This window comes from Phoca vitulina, unplaced genomic scaffold (genome assembly GCF_004348235.1).
Source record: "Phoca vitulina isolate PV1807 unplaced genomic scaffold, GSC_HSeal_1.0 scaffold81, whole genome shotgun sequence".
Taxonomy (NCBI): Eukaryota; Metazoa; Chordata; class Mammalia; order Carnivora; family Phocidae; genus Phoca; species Phoca vitulina.
The window spans coordinates 2,564,690-2,586,438 of record NW_022589784.1 but is presented as its reverse complement, the minus strand read 5'-3'; the positions used below and the strand labels follow the sequence as shown (position 1 = coordinate 2,586,438).

At 57.7% G+C, this 21,749-nt stretch overlaps 3 protein-coding genes across 3 annotated transcripts; all 3 read right to left on the bottom strand.

The window, feature by feature from the left end:
• Positions 1-494: 494 nt before the first annotated feature.
• LOC116625936 (mucin-5AC-like) lies at positions 495-3,705 on the bottom strand. Its single transcript, XM_032394920.1, has one exon. The coding sequence runs from the start codon at positions 3,223-3,225 to the stop codon at positions 502-504; it is 2,724 nt and encodes a 907-aa protein (XP_032250811.1). The 5' UTR covers positions 3,226-3,705; the 3' UTR covers positions 495-501.
• LOC116625937 (PDZ domain-containing protein GIPC3) lies at positions 3,694-7,970 on the bottom strand. Its single transcript, XM_032394921.1, has 6 exons — positions 7,746-7,970; positions 6,772-6,957; positions 6,453-6,633; positions 4,399-4,511; positions 3,995-4,076; positions 3,694-3,865 (listed from the first exon to the last, which is right to left on the bottom strand). Exons 1-6 carry the CDS (start codon positions 7,968-7,970, stop codon positions 3,714-3,716), a joined length of 939 nt encoding a protein of 312 aa, XP_032250812.1. The 3' UTR covers positions 3,694-3,713.
• Positions 7,971-10,681: 2,711 nt separating this feature from the next.
• Positions 10,682-16,119, bottom strand: HMG20B (high mobility group 20B). Its single transcript, XM_032394689.1, has 10 exons — positions 16,065-16,119; positions 15,729-15,784; positions 15,276-15,384; positions 14,583-14,786; positions 13,853-13,973; positions 13,497-13,543; positions 13,154-13,226; positions 12,642-12,857; positions 11,921-12,053; positions 10,682-11,367 (listed from the first exon to the last, which is right to left on the bottom strand). The coding sequence occupies exons 2-10, from the start codon at positions 15,764-15,766 to the stop codon at positions 11,355-11,357; spliced, it is 954 nt and encodes a 317-aa protein (XP_032250580.1). The 5' UTR covers positions 15,767-15,784; positions 16,065-16,119; the 3' UTR covers positions 10,682-11,354.
• Positions 16,120-21,749: the final 5,630 nt, after the last annotated feature.

Below are 21,749 nucleotides of genomic sequence, written 5' to 3'. Positions count from 1 at the left end.
TAGTAGGTGCTCAATAAACATCAGTTGAAGGGCCAGGTGATTGAGCCTTTGCAGAGCGCCCGTCACAGCAGCCGCTTCGGAAGCATCCGGTGTGGTCATCTGTGCCCCCTAAACTCTCATGCCTGCCCCTTCCTCTGCCTTCCCACGAACTCCCCCAAAAATGACACACCCAGCTGCAAGGAGAGGTGCCTTTATTCCCCATGAGCCCTCGAGGTACATGAGGACAAGATTGCCTCCTGCCCCCCATTTCTCCACCTCCTGCCCACATGCCCCCCCCCCACACACACACCCAGCTTTCCACTCCACAGACCTAGGATCTGCTTACACCTCCCAGAGCCAGGCCCAAGTGAAACTAAAGCCCCTATTTCCACTCTCCCTACTCCACCCACCCCTACCTGCTGGGGGAATGAGGTCACCTGCTGCTTCCAGGGGACCCAGGCTGGGAGGGGCCGGAGACAGGATGGGGGGGATCTTGGAAGCCAAAACTGTGTCACCCTCAAGCTACAGCTCCCCTTGGTGGGGGAGGGGCTCTGACCCCCAAGGAGCAGGCCCTGACTCCTTGAGCGTGTGGGAGGGGACAGGCCTCTGGGCTAGGGATTCAGGGGTCTGGGAATGCAGGAGGACTGCCCTGGGGGCAGAACTAGAGATGACAGATATGGTGGGTGGGGTGGACTTCTGGGGTCCTAGCCGGGGCTTGGGGAAGAGGACCGGTTTCTGAGGGGCTGACGGGGTCTGTGGCTGTGGGGCCAGGTGGGAAGTTGGTGAGCTTCGGCCCAGGCCAGTGTTGGCCTGCGTTCCATGTACCAGATCATGGGGCTGGGGCTGCGGCTGAGAGACTGCGCTAGGGCCCAGAGTCGGGGCTCCGTGTGGTGGGCCTAGGGGCTGATGTTGGGCTGGGGGAGTGAGATCAGCCTCGGTTCTAGGGTCAAGGCGAGGGGTCTGTAGGTGGAGTCCATTTCTAGAGCTGAGCTGGATCTTTGAGCTGGTCTGGGTTCTGGAGCTGGTCTGGGTTCTGGAGCTGGACTGGGTTCCAGAATAAGGTTGGGTTCTGGAACTAAGGTAAGTTCCAGAGCTGGGCTGAGTTCTTGAACTGCTCTGGGTTCCAGACTTGGGCTGGATCTCAGGGCTGAGCTGAATCCTAGAGCTGGGCTGGGTTCTGGAGCTGAGCTGGGCTCCAGAGCTGGGCTGAATTCTTGCACTGGGCTGGGTCTCTGAGGTGGGCTGGGCTCCAGAGTTGAGCTGCGTTCCAGAACTGATCAGGGTTCTGGAGCTGGGTTGGGTTTCAGAGCTGAGCTGCATCTCAGAGCTGAGGCAGGTCTCAGAAGTAAACTGGGTTCTCGAGCTTAGCTGGGCTCTAGAGCTGGGTTGAATTCTTACACTGCTCTGAGTCCCAGAGCTGGTCGGGGTCTTGGAGCTGAGCTGGGTTCCAGAACTAGTCTGGGTTCTGGAGCTGGGTTGAGTTCCAGAAAGAGGCTGGATTCTAGAGCTGAGGTGAGTTCCAGAGCTGGGCTGCATTCTTGCACTGGGCTGGCTTCCAGAGATGGGCTGTGTCTCAGAGCTGAACTGAATCCTGCGACTGAGCTGGGTCTCAGAGTTGAGCCAGGTCTCAGGGCTAGACCGAGTTCTGGAGCTAAGGTGGGCTCTAGAGCTGGGTTGAATTCTTACACTGCTCTGGGTCCCAGAGCTGGGCTGGGTCTTGGAGCTGAGCTGGGTTCCAGAACTGGTCTGGGTTCTAGAGCTGGACTGGGTTCCAGAGCTGGACTGGGTTCCAGAAACAGGCTGGGTTCTGGAACTAAGGTAAGTTTCAGAGCTGGGCTGAGTTCTTGAACTGCTCTGGGTTCCAGGCTTGGGCTGGGTCACAGGGCTGAGCTGAATCCTGGAGGTGGGCTGAATTCTTGCACTGGGCTCAGTCTCTGAGGTGCACTGGGTCTCAGGTCTGAGCTGCGTTCCAGAACTGATCAGGGTTCTAGAGCCGGGTTGGGTTTCAGAAACAGGCTGGGTTTTAGAATCACTCTGGGTTTCCAAGTTGGGCTGTGTCTCAGGGCTGGAGTGAATTGTGGAGCTGGGCTGGGTTCCAGAGATGGGGTGAATTCTCGAACTTATCTGGGCTCCAGAGCTTGGCTGAGTTCCAGAGCTGGTCTGCTTCCCAAAGTCCGGCTGAATACCAGAGCTGCCTTGGGCTGTGGCTTGGAGCTGGTATCTAGAACTTGGTAGGGTTTCCGAGATGAGCTGAGTCCCAGAAGTTGACTGAGCTCCTGGACAAGTCTGGGTCCTGGAGCTGGGCCTGCTTTCAGAGCTAGACAGATTTGCGGAGATTACGTCTGTTGCTGCATTGGTCTGGGTCCCAAGGCTAGACTGGATTCCAGAGTTGAGCTGGGTTCTTGAACTCAGTGGGGTCTCAGCAACTGACTGTGTTTGGGAGCTGGATGGGATTTCAGACCCAGTCTGTGCTTCAGAATTGAGCTGAGTTCTGCAGCTGGGTGGAACGCCTGAGCTGGACCGAGCTCTGGAAATTGCCCAGGTCTTAAAATTGTTCTGGGTCCCAGAGTTAGATGGCATTCTAGAGCTGGTCTGCGTTCTGCAGTGAGAGCGGGGCTCGGCATCAGGCTTAGCTCTGGAGGCAGGCCTTGCCTCAGAAATGGATGGGGTTCCAGAGCTTGTCTGAATTCTGGAGATGGGCCTGGTTGTAGCACCAGGGTGGGGTCTAGAACTGGACTCAGTCTCTGAGCTGGACTCATCACTGGAACCGGACCAGGCCCCAGGATGGGGGTGGATACTTGAGTGCAGTTGGGTTTTAGAGCAGGGCTGGGATCTGGGTCTGGACTGAGCTGCAGCATGCATCTGGGCTCGTGAGCAGGGTTGGGTTTGGGAGCCATCTTCCAATCCTGAACTGGTGTGGCTACTGTTGCTGGACTGTTTCTGGAGTCTGAGCTGGGCTCCAGAATTAATGGGAGTTCCTGAGCTAGACCGGGTGTCTAGGTACAGCTGAGTCATGGGGTTATCTTGAGTTCCAGCATCACTCTGAGTTTTATGGAAGGGCTTGGTCATAGATCTGGGCTGGCTTCCAGAACTGGGACTGATCTCAGAGCTGGGCTGTGTCTTAAAACTTATCTGGGATCCAGACCTTAACTTGATTTCGGAGCCTGGTTTAGCTTCAGAGCTGTCTTGGGTTCTAGGAAAGGGCTGGGTTTTGGAGCTGGGTTGGGTCTCAGAACTAAATTGCATTCTAGTGATGAACTTTGTCTCAGGGTTGGCCTGGGGTCTAGAACAGGGCTTGGTCTCAGAGCTAGGCTTAGTCTCAGAACTGAGCTTGGTTCTAGAGCAAGACTTGACCTCAGAGCTGGGCTTGGTCTCAGAACTGGTAGGGGTTCTAAAGGTGAACTTGGTCTCAGAGCTGGCCTGGGCTCTGGAGGGGGGCTGAGTTTTTGAGCTGGGTTGGGTCTCAAAAGTGGATTGGGTTCCAGAGATGAACTCAGCCTCAGAGCTAGCCTGGAGTCTAGAGTGGGGCTTGGCCTCAGAGCTGGGATTGGTCTTGAAATTGGTAGGGGTTCTAGAGGTAAACTCGGTCCCAGAGCTGGCCTGGGCTCTAGAGCGAGGATGGGTCTCAGATCTGGGCTGGGCTCTGGTGCAGAGGTGGGCTTCGGGAACTGGCCAGGAGGGCTGGGGCAGGGGGCTGGGCTCTGGGCTGGGGCTGCGCTCGGCCCCAGGGCAGACTAGCCACAGGCCTCCCTGGCCTCGCCTATGGCGGCCCACACCTCCACCACAAACTCGTCCGGGAAGGCGAACTCGCCCAAGACGGAATCTAAACGGTGTGCAAACTCCTGGACGCTCAGCGTCTTCTTGGAGGTGTCCACCATGGTGCATGCTGCAGGCCAAGCAGGAGGGAAGGCTGGTGAGGGTGCTCCGTGGGCCGTGACTTCCTCCTGGGGCCTCTGACTCCTCCCTGTGGGCTGTCCTCCCCCCAGGGTCCACCCAGCTTACCCTGGCCCCTTACCCAGCTCTGGGTCCCGAATGCCCATGTAACTCTCCAGCAGGTCATCCACCCTCCGTGATGCTTCCTCCTCAAATTTGCTGGGCTGGGGTGGGGAACAGCAGAGGGTCAGAAGTCTGGGATCCCTCCAGCCCAGCCCCTCCGCAGGCCCCGCCCCTGCGGTGAGAGTGGAGCGGGGAGTCAGCGCTCTGTGCCAGCACTCCCATCCTGCCGTGCATGGAGGACCCATTTTGTGGGTAGGGGAGCCGGCTGGACGAAGGAGAGGGTCTTACCCAAGGTCCCACTGAGTCAGCTGAATGCTCGGTGCAAGAGCACCTGAAGACTCCCTTCCCCTTCACTCACCACTTCCTCCACTGAGGCAGCCCCCCCAGAACGAAGACGCAGGGTCTCCCTTCCCCTTCACTCACCACTTCCTCCACTGAGGCAGCCCCCCCAGAACGAAGACGCAGGGTCTCCCTTCCACTGGTCACTTTCGGTTCCATGGGGCATTTGCTGCCCCTGCTCCTCTGGGCGATCATATCTGGAGGGGACAGAGCGGGGGAAGGGCATGTGTTCTGGGCAGATCCACATCTGTGTAAGCCTCAGAGGTTACCAGCTAAGCCTTTCTAGCACCTTCTTATCCTTCAAAGCCCCCTTATGTCCATGGGTGAATCTTCAGAGACCCAGCTTGAGAATCCCCCCAAATCACCCTCCTCTTTTTTATTTATTTTTATTTTTTAATGTTTTTTATTTTTTATTTTTTATTTTAAAGATTTTATTTATTTATTTATTTGAGAGAGAATGAGAGACAGAGAGCATGAGAGGGAGGAGGGTCAGAGGGAGAAGCAGACTCCCCGCTGAGCAGGGAGCCCGATGCGGGACTCCATCCAGGGACTCCAGGATCATGACCTGAGCCGAAGGCAGTCGCTTAACCAACTGAGCCACCCAGGCGCCCTGTTTTTTAAATAATCTACTCCCAGCATGGGGCTCGAATTCACGACCCTGAAACCAAGAGTCATGTGCTCCCGGACTGAGCAGGCCAGACGTCCCCGTCCCTCCTGTTTTGTTTTGTTTTGTTTTTGAAGATTTTATTTATTTATTTGACAGAGAGAGACACAGCGAGAGAGGGAACACAAGCAGGGGGAGTGGGAGAGGGAGAAGCAGGCTTCCCGCCGAGCAGGGAGCCCGATGCGGGGCTCGATCCCAGGATCCCAGGATTATGACCTGAGCCAAAGGCAGACGCTTAACGACTGAGCCGGCCAGACACCCCTGTCCCTCCTGTTTTTAAAACGACTCTCTCTAGAAGGGACTGCTTGAGATCCTCCTGTAGCCAGAGGGTCAATCTAGAAAAGACTTTGTCTAGAATTCAGTCCTAACGTTTGGGCATGGCTCTTGGAGTCCATTGCTCTGCTAAAGGGCAGATCTGGAACCCCACCCTGTCCCATTCTCCCTGGGACCTCCCTCCAGATGTGCCCGGGAGTTTCTAGAACCTCTTGCTGGAGAACAGCACTACTCAAAGGGCCAGTCCATAATTAAATAAGAGAGTGGTACCGGAATGGAAAGCGACAGGCTGGTTCCTTCCTTGAGAAAGTCGTGCTGTAAAAAAACGACCTGCTGCTAAACAGGATGGTCTACATTCTAAAGCAGAGGTTCTCAACCCCGGGGCAGGGGTGGGTGATTTTGCCCCCAGGTGACATTGATGATATCTGGAGACAGTTTGGTTGTTACGACCTGACGGCTGCCATTGGCATCTGCTGGCTCAAAGCCAGGGGCGCTGCTCAGCATCCTACGGTGCACAGGATGGTCCGCATTGCAGAGATGAGCTGGCCCAGATATCACTACTGCTGAGGTGGAGAAACCGTCTTCGAGAGCAAGTCCCTTGTCTCATGCATGGACAGGTCACAGACTTCTCTTTGAAAAGCACCATTCTAGGGGTGCCTGGGTGGCTCAGGAGGTGAAGCATCTGCCTTGAGCTCAGGTCATGATCTCAGGGTCCTGGGATTGAGTCCTGCATTGGGCTCCCTGCTCAGCGGGGAGTCTGCTTCTCCCTCTGCCTCTCCCCACCCCTCATTCTCTCTCTCTCTCAAATAAATAAAATGTTTTTTTTAAAGCACCATTCTAGAACTCACTTGGAAAAACATTCTCTAAAATCATAGCCTAGAAGCCGTACTTTAAAAGCTCCTAGCCAGGTTACAAAATAGGTCCAGACACCTCCTCATCCTATCCCCATCTTTCCAAACTCCCCTGCCCCCATCCCTGGATTGACTCTAACAGTCAGAAACTACCTACCCATTCCTGACACAGTGCCAGAAGCCCCCTGTCATGTCACCAGAGGCATCTAGAACCTTCCATCCTGTCCCATTTCCCCCCCCCCCCCACGCTCCCATCCTCCACTGTGTTCACTGGGCATCCAGAGAACCCGCTTCTGGAAGAGCTCCTCACCACCACCCCACCTGCCCCCTGGACCCCAGGTGGCCCTCACCGAAGGCTCTCTTGGGCTGCACCAGGCGCAGGGTGAAGGGCTGGGACTTGGGCAGCTCCCGGAGCATCTTGGCTACCTCGTAGTGGCGGCAGCCCACGATAGAGTGGTCGTTGATGGCCTCAATGCTGTCGCCCACGCACACAGCCTGGATCCGGTTGATGATGCTGCCCTCCTTGATCCTCTGCAGGGACCCAGAGTCACTCACGAGGCCACCCCAGCCACCCTCCTCGGCTTCCCAGAGCCCAGGTTAACCAGACAGGGGCAGTGGCTCATCCCAGGTCCCCGAGCACGCAGGTAGTCACCCGCCCTCCGGGGGCACCTTGATGAAGGCGTAGCCGGCCCCATTGTCCGTGATGGTCAGTCCCAGGGCATCTTCGGTCTTAGTGACCTCCACCTCCTTGGTCTCGCCGCGCACGTGAGCAAAGATAAAGTCCTCCAACCCTATCTGGCCGCCCAGGAGTTTCTGCATGTCCACTTTGTGGCTGTTTAGGGTACAGAATAAGATCTGTCCCAAGGGGAGGGGGAGCGCAGAATTAATGACAGCGCTCATCGCCCTCTGTCCGTGCAGAACAACCAGGGTGATGGGTTCAGGAGCCTGAGAGGGAAACCGAGGCACAAGGAGGCATGAAACTGGCCTGGTTACCCAGCCACCAGGATCCCAGTCCACCGGAAAACGCGGGGCATGGGACCCTCAGAATGGGGCGGGGTACAAGAAGGAGTCTGAGACCCTCAGGATGGGGAGCAGGGAGCTGTGGGCAGGAAGAGACCCCTCCCTCACCCCTAAGACTTTCAGTTTTAACCCGTTGGTGCCCTGACATCCCAGACCAACTTGTTCAGTCGATTCTGAATCTGCTGGCGCCCCCTGGGGGCTACGAGTCGTACAGCCCAGCAGCCCAGGCCCTGACCCCCCGGGCCTCCAGACTTCGCACCTGGAAGGGGGCTGCCTGGAACCCCAGCCCCCAGCCGCGCCCAGGAACCACAGAGGCGCTTACCCGAGGGCTGGGATCCACTGTTAGCTGGTTCAGCGCAGTGGGTTCCTGGACAAGCTAAGGATCCACTCACCCTAACCCGGGCTCCCCTTTTGCGCAGGGCGTGCGAAGAGGTTCTCTGGGGTATGGGCACCCCAGGATCTGATGGGTGTGTCTCTGAGATCTGGTGATCGGATCCCCTCCATCCGAGGAGAGGGGGATCCGGGGCCCCCAGTCCCGGGTTCCAGGCTCCACCCCTATCCCGGGTCAGATGGGTGGGCCTCTGGCGCCGGGAGGGGTGGAGCGGAGGTTCGGGGGTCCTCACCTCTGTGGGCGCGATCCCGAAGGCCTCGGCGATCTTGGCGTAGAGCTCGCGGACGTTGGTGAAGCCCTCAATCTTGCCCGTGGGGCTGCCGTGCGCCAGCTGCGTGCGGAAGACCAGGCGCGGACGGGCGCGGGGCGCGGCTGGGGGCTCCGCGGGCGAGGGCGGGGGCGCGGACGGGCGCGGGGCCTCGGCACCCCGGGTCTCTTGGGCCGCGGCGCTCTCCATGGCAGGAGGAGCTGGGCCACCCCGGCCACCGCCACCGCCGTCGCCGCCGGATCCGCCGCTTCCTGCAGCCTCCCCTCCCCCGGCCCAGGGCGTGACAGCCGAGCCGCTGGGGTAAGGGGATCCAGGAATCCGAGCCGCCCGGGAAGGCGACACCGCGGGCTGCGGAGGGGGGTCTGGCCCCAGGTGTCCGGGCCCTGCCAGGGCCAGCTGCGCGCTCCTGGGGGACGCCGGGCAGTCCTCCAGGGGCCTGAGCTGCAGACTGGGGAAAAACAGGGATCACCAATGAGGACATAAACAGCTGAGCGTGAGGAGCGCTCACTGTCTGCTAGGCGCGCTCATTTAATCCTTGCAACAACCCTAGAAGGGGGCAGGACACGTATGCTGGGATAACCTCAGCCATACCCTGTCCCTGTTTCGACACATCCTTCCAGTGCTCAGTCCTCCCTGGGGAGGTAAAAGCCCAAGTCCACCCTGAGGCCCACCAGGCCCTGCACGACCTGCCCCGTCCCCCCCACCACCCTACCCTCCTCCCCATCTCCCCCTCGCTCCTGCTACTCCAGCCATACCAGCCTCTTTGCCTTTTCTCTAATGCCAGGCTGGGTCCTGCCCCAGGGCCTTTGCACATGCTGTTCTTTCTGCCTGGACGTCATCTCCCAAGTCATCCACCTGGTTTCCTCCCTCACCTCCCTCAGCTACTTGCTCAAATGTTGCCTCCTCCTTCCACCTCTCAATCTCTTTTCCCAGATTTTTCTCCCTGGTATCAAGCACTACCTGATAGATCAGCTGTTTACTTACTCATCTTGTATCCTGGCTGTCCCCACCACTAGGATGTTAGCTGCAGGAGGGCAGGGGCTCTGGTCTCTTTTTCCCCCTACCGTATCCCGGTTCCCCGTGCCTGGCAGACAGCAGGCACTCAGGCAATCTTTGGTGAGGAAATGAATGAACCCCCAGGTTACAGATGAAGAAGAAGGGAAGGAGGCTGTGGGCACCAGGAAGCATCTGTAAGAATCCCCTGGGACCACAGCACGGAGGCATCCAACAACAAGAATTTCGGCTCTTATAATAAACAGCAATGGAATGCCATATAGTGGTGCAAAAGAGGGGCCTCCCGCCTTGGGAGAATCTCAGAAACCAAGCGTTAATGGAAAAAGGCAAGTTGCAGAAAGCTTTGGACATTGTAAGAAAATGTTGTGTCAAGTTTAAAAGCCCACAAAACATGACACATATTATGACATGGATGAGCCTTGAACACACGACGCTCAGGGAGGGAACCAGACACAGAAGGCCACACGGGGTGTGAGTCCACGTGGGTGACACGTCCAGAACAGGCTCATCCACGGACGGGAAGTGGGTTTGTTTCTGTCAGTGGCTGAAGGAGGTGGGAGGGGCAGTGACTGCTAAGGGGTACAAGGCTTCTCTTTGGGGTGACGGAAACGTTCTGGAATTAGATTGTGCTGATGGTTGCACAAGTTCGTAAATATACTAGAAACCACAGAACTGTACACTTTAAAAACCTTTAAGAACTGAACGAGAAAACCAAACCCTGTCAAAATGGTACTCTTCTAGGAAGACATACTTATGTGCTAAAGTAGATAAAGACTTGCCTGATAAACTCCAAATTTGGGATGGGGGTACCTGTGCCGGGGCGGGGGACAAGGGACCTGGGGTGGGGAGGTGACAGTATCTGGTTGTGTTTGTCTCCTGGGGCAGCCATAACAAAGGCCCACAAGCTGGGGGGCTTAAAACAACAGGGATTTACTCTCTTTGTTGGGGGGGGGGCCCGAAGTGTGACATCAGCTTGTCAGCAAGACCACGCTCCCTCTGAGACCTTGGCAGAGCCCCTCCCTGCCTGTCCTAGCTTCTGGTGGTGGCTGGCACTCCTCGGTGCTTTCTGGCAGCTTGCATTGTTCCCATTTCTGCCTCTGTGGTCACATGGCTGTCTCCTGTGTCTGTGTCCGAATCTTTATCTTCTTATAAGGACACCAGTCATATTGGATCAGGGGCCCACCCTACTCTGGGATGACCTCATCCTAACTAATTATATCTGCAATGACCCTATTTCCAAATAAGGTCACATTCTGAGGACTGGGGTTTAGGGCTTCAGCGTATCTTTTGAGGGGACATGATTCAACCTGATAGAAGCATTTGTCTAATTATTCTCCCCAAATTTTAAGATGTCTTAAATACTGCATTACACAAAAAGTCTCAGAGAGGATTCCTCGGTAAGGCAAGCGCAGAATCCCCCTAGAAGCAGCAATTCCATTCCTGGGAGGTAGCTTGCAGAGGCGAAAGCAGGTGTTCAAACACCTGCACACACATTATACACAGCAAGACTCAAAGGAGCCGGACGGTGTAAACGACCAAAATGTCCATCAACGGGTGAAGGGATAAATGAAATGTGGTCCGTCCACATATTGGAATATTATTCGGTCACGAAAAAGAGGGAGGGGCCCACACACACGGCCCCGGGGACGGACCCCGAGCCCACGACGCTCAGGGAGGGAACCAGACACAGAAGCCACACGGGTGTGAGTCCACGTGGGTGACACGTCCGGAACAGGCTCATCCACGGACGGGAAGGGAGCTCGTGGGGGCCGGGGGCTGGGGGAGGGCGGGCCTGGGACACCCAGCAGGGGCATCTTGGGGGCCCTGGGCACATCTTCTAGCCCACCTCCCACCCCACCCCCCAAAAAAACATTCACAAGCTTGGAAATTCAAATTCCACTTTTTTTACTTAAAAAGTCCAGATTGAGCAAAGGTAGAGGCTGCCTCCGCAAGGGTCCCTCATCTGGATGAGGGAGGGGAGGGTCAGTACCAGCCCCCCCAATTCTGGGGTGCAGGAATCTGAGGGCCACAAGCAGAGGGTCCCGCCCCGAGTATGAGAGCATGTCCCTGCAGCGTGCCTGCCTGGGGCGGGGGGGGGCACCTGTGGTGAGCACCTGCTGGGGGTCCCAGCGGGTCGGGGGTGGGGTTTTCTACCTTGTCCCTGGGCCGGTCCTCGAGATCCGGTGTAGCAGGTATAACCCTCCCCACCCCGGGCGTGCCAGTGGCTGGGGGTCCCCTTGTGTCCTGGGTTCCGCAGCCCCTGTGCTGCTCCCACGTCCCTGTAGTGTGATGTGCAAGGGGAGCGGGCCTTGCTGGGCCTTGGGGCTCCGGGTTCTAGGCGTGTCATGTACAGCAGGTGATTTTTCTGGGTTCAGGGTGCTGGGGGAATTGAAAGCTAGAGGGATGCTGTAGCAATTTAATTTTAGGGGGGCTGGAGCCCCCAAGGTGCAGGATTGGGCATGGCCCCAAAAGGTGGACCCCCAATCCTCCTCCATGGGGTGGAGAAGGGGCCATGACCAAAGCTTGGTCTTCTCTGGATCCGTGGGGCGGCGGACACCCTCATAGGTGCTCACTGTGACAGGAGAGAAGGGGGGGACTCGTGATGGGGAACCCCCATCATTTATCTGCCCTGACCCCCAGGATGGGGGTCACCATAGGCCACCAACCCTCAGTTCTTCCAAACAGATGCCACGGTGGGGGCCAGGAGTCCATCCCACCTAACCAGGACAGCTGGAAGCCACCCAGAAAAACCCACGAGCAGCTGCGGGGAAGTTCTAGCCCCCCCAGTGGATCCCACCGGCCAAGAGGGATTGGCATTTCCCGCCCAGCAGCATTCATAAAGTCCCCTATCTGATCGGCGCCCCCCAGCGGTCCGGCCACTGGTCGCCTGTATGAAATAAGCCCCACCTGGTAGATCCCGTGTGGGCGGTGGCCTCGGAGTACGATCCCGCAGCCGGATCCCACCCGGCAGCGCCCAGACTCCGGGACCCCCGTCGGAGGCCGAAATCCAGTCATTTCCGCGGGGCCCAAGGCAGGTCTAGCCTCAGGCAGCCCCCCCCACCCCCGTGCAGGGAGGCCCCATCCGGGCCGAGCAGAGCCCGGGGGCGACCCGCCCCGTCACACACCTGGCGACCTGGGCCAGGATCTCCTTGATGCGGACGATGAGCTTCTCGTGCTGGGCGGGGTCGCGCTCGATGGCGCCGTGCAGCCGAGCCATGTAGAAGTCCAGAGTGCCGAGAGTGGGCGTCTCGCCCGTGCCTGGAGAGGGCAGGGACCGGTCACCGGAGCCCGGCGGGGGAGTCGATGCAGCCGGGGCCCCACAGGAGCAGAGATCAGAGGGCGGGGGGGGGGGGGGGGGCCAGGGGGGGGCCCGGGGGGGGGGGCCAGAGGCGCGGCGCGTCGGTGGGGGGGGGGGGGGGATCAGGACGTCTAGACCCGGAAAAGTCAAGGTCAGCTGTGGGCGGGGGGCATTAGACGGAAAGTGGTGAGGGCGAGGCCGTGGGCGGAGGGCGGGTTACAATGGGGAGGAGGAAGTAGCCGAGGTCAGCTGAGGCCAGAGCGCGAAAGGCCAGAGGGGAGGGGGGGTCACGGGCAAGACCGGCGCGGGCAGGGGGCAGCGAGGGCGGGCGCGTGCTCTGCTCACGACAGGGAGGAGTCATTCGGTGCCGGAGTCGCACGGCCGGGGGCGGGGCTGGCCGGGATTTCTGGGGTAGGGGCTCAAGGCTGCAGGGGTCCAGGCTCGCAGCAGCTGGGGGCGGGGCCAGGAGGTGGAGCCGGCGGGGCGGAGCTCGCCAGAGAGAGGGTGGGGCGGGGGCGGGCCCGACGGGGTGGGCGGGGCCTCCGCACCGGGCACCGGCAGCGAGGCGAAGCTGGCGGTGAGCGCCTGGCGCACGGCCTGGAGCTGCTGCTGCAGCGCCAGCGTCCGCCGCTCCTCCAGCGCCAGCTCCTGCTCCAGGCGCTCCCGCGCGCTGCTCATGCTCTGCGTGTGCCTCTGCAGCACGGCGTTCTGCTCCTCGAAGGCCACGTTCATCTTGCGCAGGCGCCGCAGCTCTGCCTCCCGCGCTGCAGCGTGGGGGAGCCGATCAGAGCCTGGAGCTTCCTCCCTGCCCGCTGCTGGGCCTCCGCCTTAGCTGTGTCCCCCCCCTCCCCGACCCCGACCCCCAGGCCGGCTGTCACTGCTCTGCCTCCAGCCCCACACCTCGGCTTCGGCTCCGGAGGGGCGGGGGAGGTGGGCGCCTCTGCTTTTTTGAGTGGGTGGTCAGTTCCCCCCACCCGCCACCGCCCCCGGCCTTGGCACCCTTTTGGCCCACACACTCTCCCAACACCCACTTCCCCAAGAACCCCTGGTCAGTGCTCACCTTTGTTTTGGTCCAAGAACTCTTCAGTGAAGATGGGGACGTCAAAGGTGGAGAAGCCATCACAGTCCCCACCCTGGGACGACAGGACAAGATGACGAATTTTTGGGGGGAGGGCAGTCAAAACCCCTCTGGGACGTCCCTCAAGCTTGGGAGGGATTCCTCTGGCCATCTGGGTCGAAGTCCTTTTACCAACATTCCCACAATGTGGCTGCCCCACTCTGCTTGCACACTTGGGAGGAGGGGCACTCCCTTCCTCCCCTGAGAGTTGGTCTGGCTCACCCAGGGCTTAAAGACCTCCAGACCTTTCTTGCCCAGCCATGGTCCTTGGAGCAGGAGTACTTACCTTGTGTCCATTCAAGAGGGTATTCATGAGCCCAGAGCCCGAGTCTTCTGGTGGGGAAGGAGGGCAGGATCAATCAGCCTGGCAGGTCTCCTCTGAGCCCACATATTGCTTTGCGAGTGCCGCCCTCCCCCCCCTAGTTAGCCCTGCTCGTCCTGGGGCAGGCTCCTGCCTAGGCCCCCCAGTGTCTGTGTGCCCCCATGTCAGCACTGCTCAGCCCTGCCCACTCACAGCTGTCCGCTTAGGTGTCTCTCGTCTTCATGGGACCGGGAGTCCCATGGAGGACGGTGGGTGGTCTGCCCAGGATCACCTGTCTCAGAGCCCGCACCCAGCTGCCTGGGGGCTGGGTCCCTTCCCACCTTTCTTGATCTTCTTTTCCTGGATCTTCTCCGTGCACATCTTGTAGGCTTCTGACTGCTGGTACGCGCGCAACTCCTTCATGTACTGCTGCTTCTCCCGCTCGGCCTCATCCAGGTACCGCTGGTGGGGGCAGCGGAAGGCTTGGCCCAGCCCAGGGGCAGGGGCGGCAGGCCTCCACGGCCAACACCCCATCTCCATCACTCAGCTCACTATGCCCCCACCTTCCCGTAGCTCCCTACTGTCCTTGGAGACAAAACCCGCCTCCTCGGCCTCCTGCTCAGGGCACTCCCCGCCCCCCCACCCCCCCGCCCAAACTCCAACGCTATAAACCTCTCCCTGTTGTCTCCAGGCTGGGCTGCCCTCCTGCACCCATTTCGCTTGTTGAAATACCACTTAGAGGGCGCAAACTAGTGGTGTGTTTCGTTTCCTTGATATTTTTGCAATTTGAATTACCAGGATTTGAAAATCGGAAGGTATCACATAAAAATCCAGCCCCCACCCCTACATCTTTACACCTATCCATGTTGGTTATTAAGTGTTACGTCGATTCTTGCCTATTGCTACCCTCCCCTCGCTTCAGCCTGCTGGGGAGAGCTCATGGGTGATCAGTTCTCCAGGCGGAAGCAAGGACCCCCCACATTCTGTCCTTTGGGGCATGTGGCTGCAGGGCAGTGTCCGAGTGGGTCGGGGCAAGGTCAGTGGTCCTGGGCCAGCCCCCTCCGTCCACACCTGCTTCTCCGCCGGCTGCAGCTTGCTCCACTCGGCACCCAGCATCTTGGTGATCTCGGGAAAGGGCAGATCTGGGTGGCGCGTGCGAATCTGCTCACGCCGCTCGTTCAGGAAGCGCACGTAGCCCGTGACCGGTGCCTTGGGCCCATTTGGCAGGATCTTCTTCCGCTTCTTGCCCTTGGGCCAGCCACGCTTCTTCACGGGCTGTGAAACCGTACGCGCCGTTGGGAGGGGTCTGGGGGGCTGGGGCAGGGCTAGAGGGATGGGCGGGGCCGATCCAGGAGACAGGGACTGGAAGGCCTGTAGGTACGGCCTGGTCAAGGGGCAGGACTGGGAAGGGGCGGGGTTCGGAGGTCCCGGGCACTTGGCATCTGGGATGGGGCTCGCTTGTGGGCGTGGTCTCTGGGATGGGCGTGGCTTCTATGCTGGAGGAAAGGCCCACTGGACGACGGGAAGGTACCGCCCACAGGGCAGTGGGCGGAGCTGGTATTGGGCGATGGGCGGGGCCTGGTTTAGTGGCAGTAGATCTCTTGGGGGCGTGGCATGTGGCACGGGGCGGGGCCTCAGCTTCGGCAGAAAATCTGGACTGTGGGCGGAGCCACAGAGAATTCAAATCTAGCCCGGGGTGGAGCTTCCAGGCTATGGGCGAGCCCCAGAGCCTCCCCCACCACAGCGCAGGGACTCGGGACTCACCTCCTCCTCGTGGGAACCCTTCTCGCCGGCCCGGGGGCCCTCGCCGCGCTCTTGCTTGACAGCCACCACGAAGCCCCCATGCTGTCCCGGAGCCTTGCCGCCCGCCGGCCTGGAGCCATGGGACGCCAGGGTCACCCCCATCCTCACCTCCATCCCCGACCGCGGAGCTGGCACGGAGGGGGCCTGAGTCCTGGGAGCAGGGGTCTGCGGGAGTCATTATCCACGGGACGGGGAAGGAGCACTCGGGGGGCCGGTAGGGACCCCTGGGAGGAACTGGGCCGGGGAGTTGGGGGGAAAGAGGCCGGTAGGGACGCAAGGGGGAGGTCCTGCCCCAGCTGTGTGGGGGGAGTCAAGACCCCGGGGGGCGGGGGGCGAGGGGCGAGGAGCTCCGCAGGGCGGGCGGGAGCTGGGCTGCAGCCCCGAGTGGGCTGGGGGAGGGGATGTCTCACTCACGCGGCGACCGCGCCGGGCTGCTTGGAGCCGTGGGACATGGCCGCTCCCGGCCCCACCTGGAAGGCAGACGCGTGGCCGAGTGAGGGGCGCCCGAGCCGCCGATGGGGTGGCCCGGCGGGGGAGCCCCGGAATGCCGGGCCCGGGGTGTTTGGAGGGGCCGGATCCAGGGGCGGGGAGGCCCTCGAGGGCGGGCGCCCCAGGGATCCTTTGTTGGGCGATCGCCCCCCGGAAGGGCCGGGCCCACCCTCCTCCGGTCCGGGAGGGGCCCCTCCCCGGCCCCAGGACCCCCGCGCCCCCACCCCCTCGCAGGGCCCGGAGTTCCGCGGCTGTTTTCACCTCCAAAGAAACTTTCCCGGACCTCTCCGCTGCTGCGACGCTCCAACCAACCGCCCCGAGCCCGCCCCTGCCGCTCGCCCCGCCCCTGGCATGCTAATACGGCCTCCGCGAGCTGTCGGATTGGGTGCAGTGTTTCCCTGGGGCGTGACCATGCAGATGAAGGTTGGCGCGCCGGTCGGCGATTGGCTGGGGCAACCGGGGCCGCGTGGGAGGTGGATAGGGAAGGCTGCGGGCGGGTGCGTCAAGTTCGGCTGCGCTCGGCCGCTCTCGGGACCAATCAGGGCGCTTTGAGGCCTTGCCGGGCGGAGCCCCTTAAAGGGCCAGTAGGCGCGGCTCGGACTCCTCCTCTCCGGGTGAAGGCGAGACCGCCCGCCCCTGCGGGATCCCGGGACCGGCAGGGCCAGATCGGGCGCCTCCCTAGTTGCCATGGAGACGGCGGCCGGTTGCTAGGAAAGGGGGTTAAGGTCCTTCCCCGCAGTGTCTTCCTCTCCCGCCCCAGGACAGGGTGGGACCTGTCTTAGCCTCTTGCAAACCTGGCGGGGAAGTTAGCCATCCATTCACTGAACTTAGGGCCCCCGGCCTCCCGCTGTGCCTAGTCCTGCAGTGAGCCGGCAGGGGCTGCTCTCCCCCTGGGGGCTCAGCTTTCCCTCCTGTGCAATGGGGACCTTGCACGATGTTTAGGACCAGGAGGCTGGGATGCTGCGAAGCTGAGGTCCAGAACTGGGCTGAAAGCATTTGGAAAGAGGAACTGAGACAGGAAGGCTGCAAGGACCTCGTGAAGATGGAGGGGCAGGAGGCTCTGCTCTGGGATTTGCCCCCCCACCCCCACGCGGCAGCGTGGTCTTATGGCCTGAGCTGGGACTTCCCCTACTCCCAGGGTGACAGTTGTGGTCACTGAATGCTCACGATCTCTTATTAGACCCCAAACAACTGGCCCACATCACCACACTGCCATCTCCCTTCTCTGCTTCCTTGATGTTCCTCAGATACAAATACGTCCATTTCACTTACCCCTCCCCCCGGCCTTTGCACCTGGTGTGCCCTTTCCTCCTGATTACCTGCTGGCTCACTGCTTGTTCTCCTTCAGGTCTTTGCTCAAAGGTCACCTTCTCAATGAGGTTTCCCCCATACACCCTGTCTTAGTTTTTCTCCATATGTTAGTTTCCCTGTTAAAGAACAAAAAAAATTTTTTTCTTTTGTTTTAAGTTTTATTTATTTAAGTAATCTCTACTCCCAGTGTGGGGCTTGAACTCACCACCCTGAGATCAAGAGTCGCATGCTCTATGACTGAGCCAGCCAGGCGCCCCTAAAGAACAAAATTTTAATGGAATAAATTTGAAGATCTAATGGGCTTTGTTAAGGGATTCATGGATGGGGCAGCATCCCATCTAGCAAGTAGAGGGGAGCTCCAAAGGATCCTACAAAATGGAAGGTTATATAGGAAGCAAGAAGGGGCAAGGACATTCTTACCAAGAGAAGAGAAAGGATTGTGCCTCCTTGCAAGGTCACTTTCCCTTAGCAGGGGGAAGAGCAGGAGGTCTTATTATGCACATTCTCTCATTTTCCTTTGGGGCAGAGAGGGAAAGTTCCTGACTGACCCATTAATACATTTCTGGGGGAGGGGTGCCTGGGTGGCTCAGAGGGTTAAGTGTCTGCCTTCGGCTCAGGTCATGATCCCAGGGTCCTGGGATTGAGTCCCGTGTCGGGCTCCCTGCTCTGTGGGAAGCTTGCTTCTCTCTCTCTCCCTCTACTACTCCCCCCTGCTTGTACTCTCTCACTCTCTCAATAAATACAATCTTAAAAAAAAAAAAAAAAACATTTCTGGGGGAGGTTGAAGCTGCAGTTAGGTTGGTATTAAGCTCCACTTTGGTGACGTGGCCTAAGTGGCTCTTTTATTGGCCTGTGGTTTTTAATACTTTTTTTTTAGATTTTATTTATTTATTTGACAGAGAGAGACACAGCAAGAGAGGGAACACAAGCAGGGGGAGTGGGAGAGGGAGAAGCAGGCTTCCCGCCGGGCAGGGAGCCTGATGCGGGGCTCGATCCAAAGACCCTGGGATCATGACCTGAGCCGAAAGCAGACGCTTGACGACTGAGCCACCCGGGCGCCCCATCACGTTAAAGCACCTAGAACACTGCCTCTAGGAGCTGCTCAATCCCTATCTGTTGAATAAACAAATGAGTGCATACAGTAAATTTCTCAGAGGCAAATGCTTTGGAAAACAGCCAAGCAGTTCCTCAAAACATTAAACATGAAATTACCATGCGATCCAGAAATCCCACTCCTAGAGATAGACCCAAGAGAATCAAGAACACATGTCCACGCAGGAACTTGCACATGAACGTTTACAGCAGCATGATTCACAATGGCCGATAAGTAGAAACAACCCAAATGCCCATCTGTTGGTTAACAGATAGACAAAATGTGGTCCATTCATCTATTAGAATATTAGTGGCCATAAAAAGGAATAAATTAGGGGCTCCTGGCTGGCTCAGTCGGAATAGCCTGTGACTCTTGATCTCTGGGTCGTGATTTCGAGCCCCACGTTAGGTATAGAGATGATTAAGATAAACTTAAAAAAAGAAAAAGGAATAAATTGCTGATTCATGCTACAACAGGGGTGAACCTTGAAAACATGATGCTCAGTGAAAGATGCCAGTCACAAAAGACTACAAGTGTGTGGCTCCATTCATATGAAATGTCCAGAACAGGCAAATCCATAGAGACAGTAAGTTAGTGGTTGCTTGGGGCTGGGGAATTAGTGGGGATGGGGAATGGGGAGACACTGCTCAGGGGCACGGAGTTTCTTTTTGAGTGATCAAAATGTTCTAAAAATTAGACTGCAGGGCGCCTGGGTGGCTCAGTCGGTTAAGTGGCTGCCTTCGGCTCAGGTCATGATCCCGGGGTCCTGGGATCGAGCCCCGCATCAGGCTCCCTGCTCTGCGGGGAGCCTGCTTCTGCTTCTCCCTCTCCCTCTGCCTGCTTCTCTGCCTGCTTGTGTTCTCTATCTCTCTGTCAAATAAATAAATAAAATCTTTAAAAAAAATAAAATAAAATAAAATTAGACTGCAGTGACGGTTGCATAACTGTAAATATACTGAAAACCTCAGGGGAGCCTGGGCGGCTCAGTCGGTTAAGCGTCTGCCTTCCGCTCAGGTCATGATCCCCTGGGATTGAGTCCTGCGTCAGGCTCCTTGCTCAGCGGGGAGTCTGTTTCTCCCTCTCCCTCTGCCCTCCCCCCAGCTTGTTTTCTTTCTCTCTCTCTCAAATAAATAAATAAAATCTTAAAAAAAAACCCTCAGAATTGCACACTTTAGATGGGTGCATTGTATGTGAATTAAATTTCAATAAACCTGTTCCCCTAAGAGGCAGCCCAGGGCTGAGTAAGATGAGCATGCCTTGGAATCATGACAGACCCAGATTCCAGACCCTGCTCTGTTGCTTCATGGGACACACTACCCTTGCCTCTGATCTGTTAAAAATAATATAGGTAAGAAGTCTAAGCGGGAAGTTGGGGGAAGCCCCGCCCTCCAGGCCCCGCCTCTTTGGCTTGATTGACAAGATGTTGCGCTAGAAACGGTCCTCCCCCTCCTAAGGAACCACACAAGGAATTCAGGAGTCTTCCTGTACATCAAAAAGAGAGGAACTGTTTTGAGATTGACTTTTTAAAAAATACTTTACTTATTTCCTTTAGAGAGAGAGCGAGAGCCCGAACAGGGAGGAGCAGAGGGAGAGGGAGACAATCTCTAACAGACTCCGCACAGGGTGGGGAGCCGGAAGCGGGGCTCGATCCCAGGACCCCAAGATTATGACCTGAGCCAAAACCAAGAGTCCCATACTTAAACGACTGAGCTACCCAGGCGCCCCTGGGGTTGATTTTGAAAGCAGTTTGCAGCTCTTTGGCATCAAGAAAAATATCTTGCTACATGGATATTCTCTAGAAAGAATAAAAGTGTCTTCCGTCCAATTCATGCAGTCCATACACACCCACAGCCCCAAACAAGCAACATATAGAAGCAGCCTTTATACTATCTGACTTTACATCCTTCGTGCATTTATTTAACAGCAGATCCTTTCTGCCCCGAAACTATAAATCATTTTTTTCTCTTTTTTTTTTTTTTTTTCCAAGTAGGCTCCACACCCACTGTGGGGCCTGAAGTCATGACCCCAAGATCAAGAGTCACCAGCTGCACTGACTGAACCAGCCAGGCGTCCCTTGTTTTTTCTTAGCAACATAAAGTTCTCTCAATACCTAGCCCTCAGTAAGGGCGCCTGGGTGGCTCGGTTATGTGTCCAACTCGTGGTTTCAGCTTCGATCATGATCTCAGGGTCATGATCTCAGGGTCATGAGATTGAGCCCCGCAAAGGGCTCCGCACTCAGCATACAGTCTGCTTGGATTTCTCCCTTTCCCTCTCCCTCTGCCCCCTCTCCCCAATCACGTGATCTCTCTCTCTCTCTCTCTCTCTCAAATAAATCAATAAAATCTTTAAAAAAAATACCTAGCCCTCAATAAAACCAGTAACCACAGCTGTCTAAAGTCGTAAATTTCGTTTTAGTTTCTTTGCATTCATTTCCGTGCCTCGCTTGGAAATTTGTACAGTAGGAAGCCTGGTACGGAGTCCCAATTTGCAGTCCCAGAAATACAAGATCCATTAAGGATGGCTTAAACTTCTGTTTTTGAAATGAACGTTATTTTGCAAATATTGTGCAAACTCATTTCATTTGTATAAAATTAGTGTAGGTAAGGCCACGGTACGCACACCATATTCCCCCTCACCAGCTTGCTAACACTTCTTACTAAGGCTTTTCCTACGTGCACACACATGCACGCACACGCACACACGTGTACGCGCACGCACGTGTACGCGCACGCACATGCACGCGCACGCACTGTATTAGTCCGCTAGGGCTGCTCGAACAAAGCACCGCAAGCCAGGGCCTCAAACAGCAGAAGTGTATTGCGCCCCAGTTCTGGGGCCTAGAAGTCCAACAACAAGGACTCGGTCAGAGCTGGTTCCTTCTGCGGTCCTGAGGGGGAATCAGCCCCAGGCTCTCCCGGCTCCTGGGGGTCGCCGGCTATGCTGGGTGTTCCTTGACTTGTCCAAGCGTCACCCCGATCTTTCTGCCTTCATCATCCCTCGGTTTCTCCGTGTGTGTGTGTCCAGCTTTCCCTTTGTATTGGGTCCACAGGGGACTGCTCCAGCGTGACATCATCTTAACTCCCCACCTCTGCAATGACCCTATTTCCAAATAAGGTTGCATTCCAAGGTCCTGGGTGTTAGGACTGTCACCTACTTGGCGGGAGGGGAGGTTGCAGGGGAGGGGACACAACGTGAAGCACAACACACACACAAATGCAGTGGTCACAGCTGCCTGAAAGAAGGGGTGTAGGGGCGGGGGCCTCAGGCCTCTGAGGAGGAGGCAGCCCCGGCTGCTGTGGGACCTGCAGAAGGTCAGGGAGGTGGCCCCAAGCCCTAGGTGTGTGACTTGAGCAATTTACCGGAACTGTCTGTGCCTCAGTCTGCCGCTCCACAAAGTGGGACGATGACTATGTCTGCCTTCAGGAGGTTGTCGCGAGGGTTTAATGAACTTAATTCATGGTCTCCCTTAGAACTGGGGTCAATGCCACCAGAAGCGGTAGCTGGTTTGGTCCGGGAAGCTGCAGACCCTGTTACAGAGAATT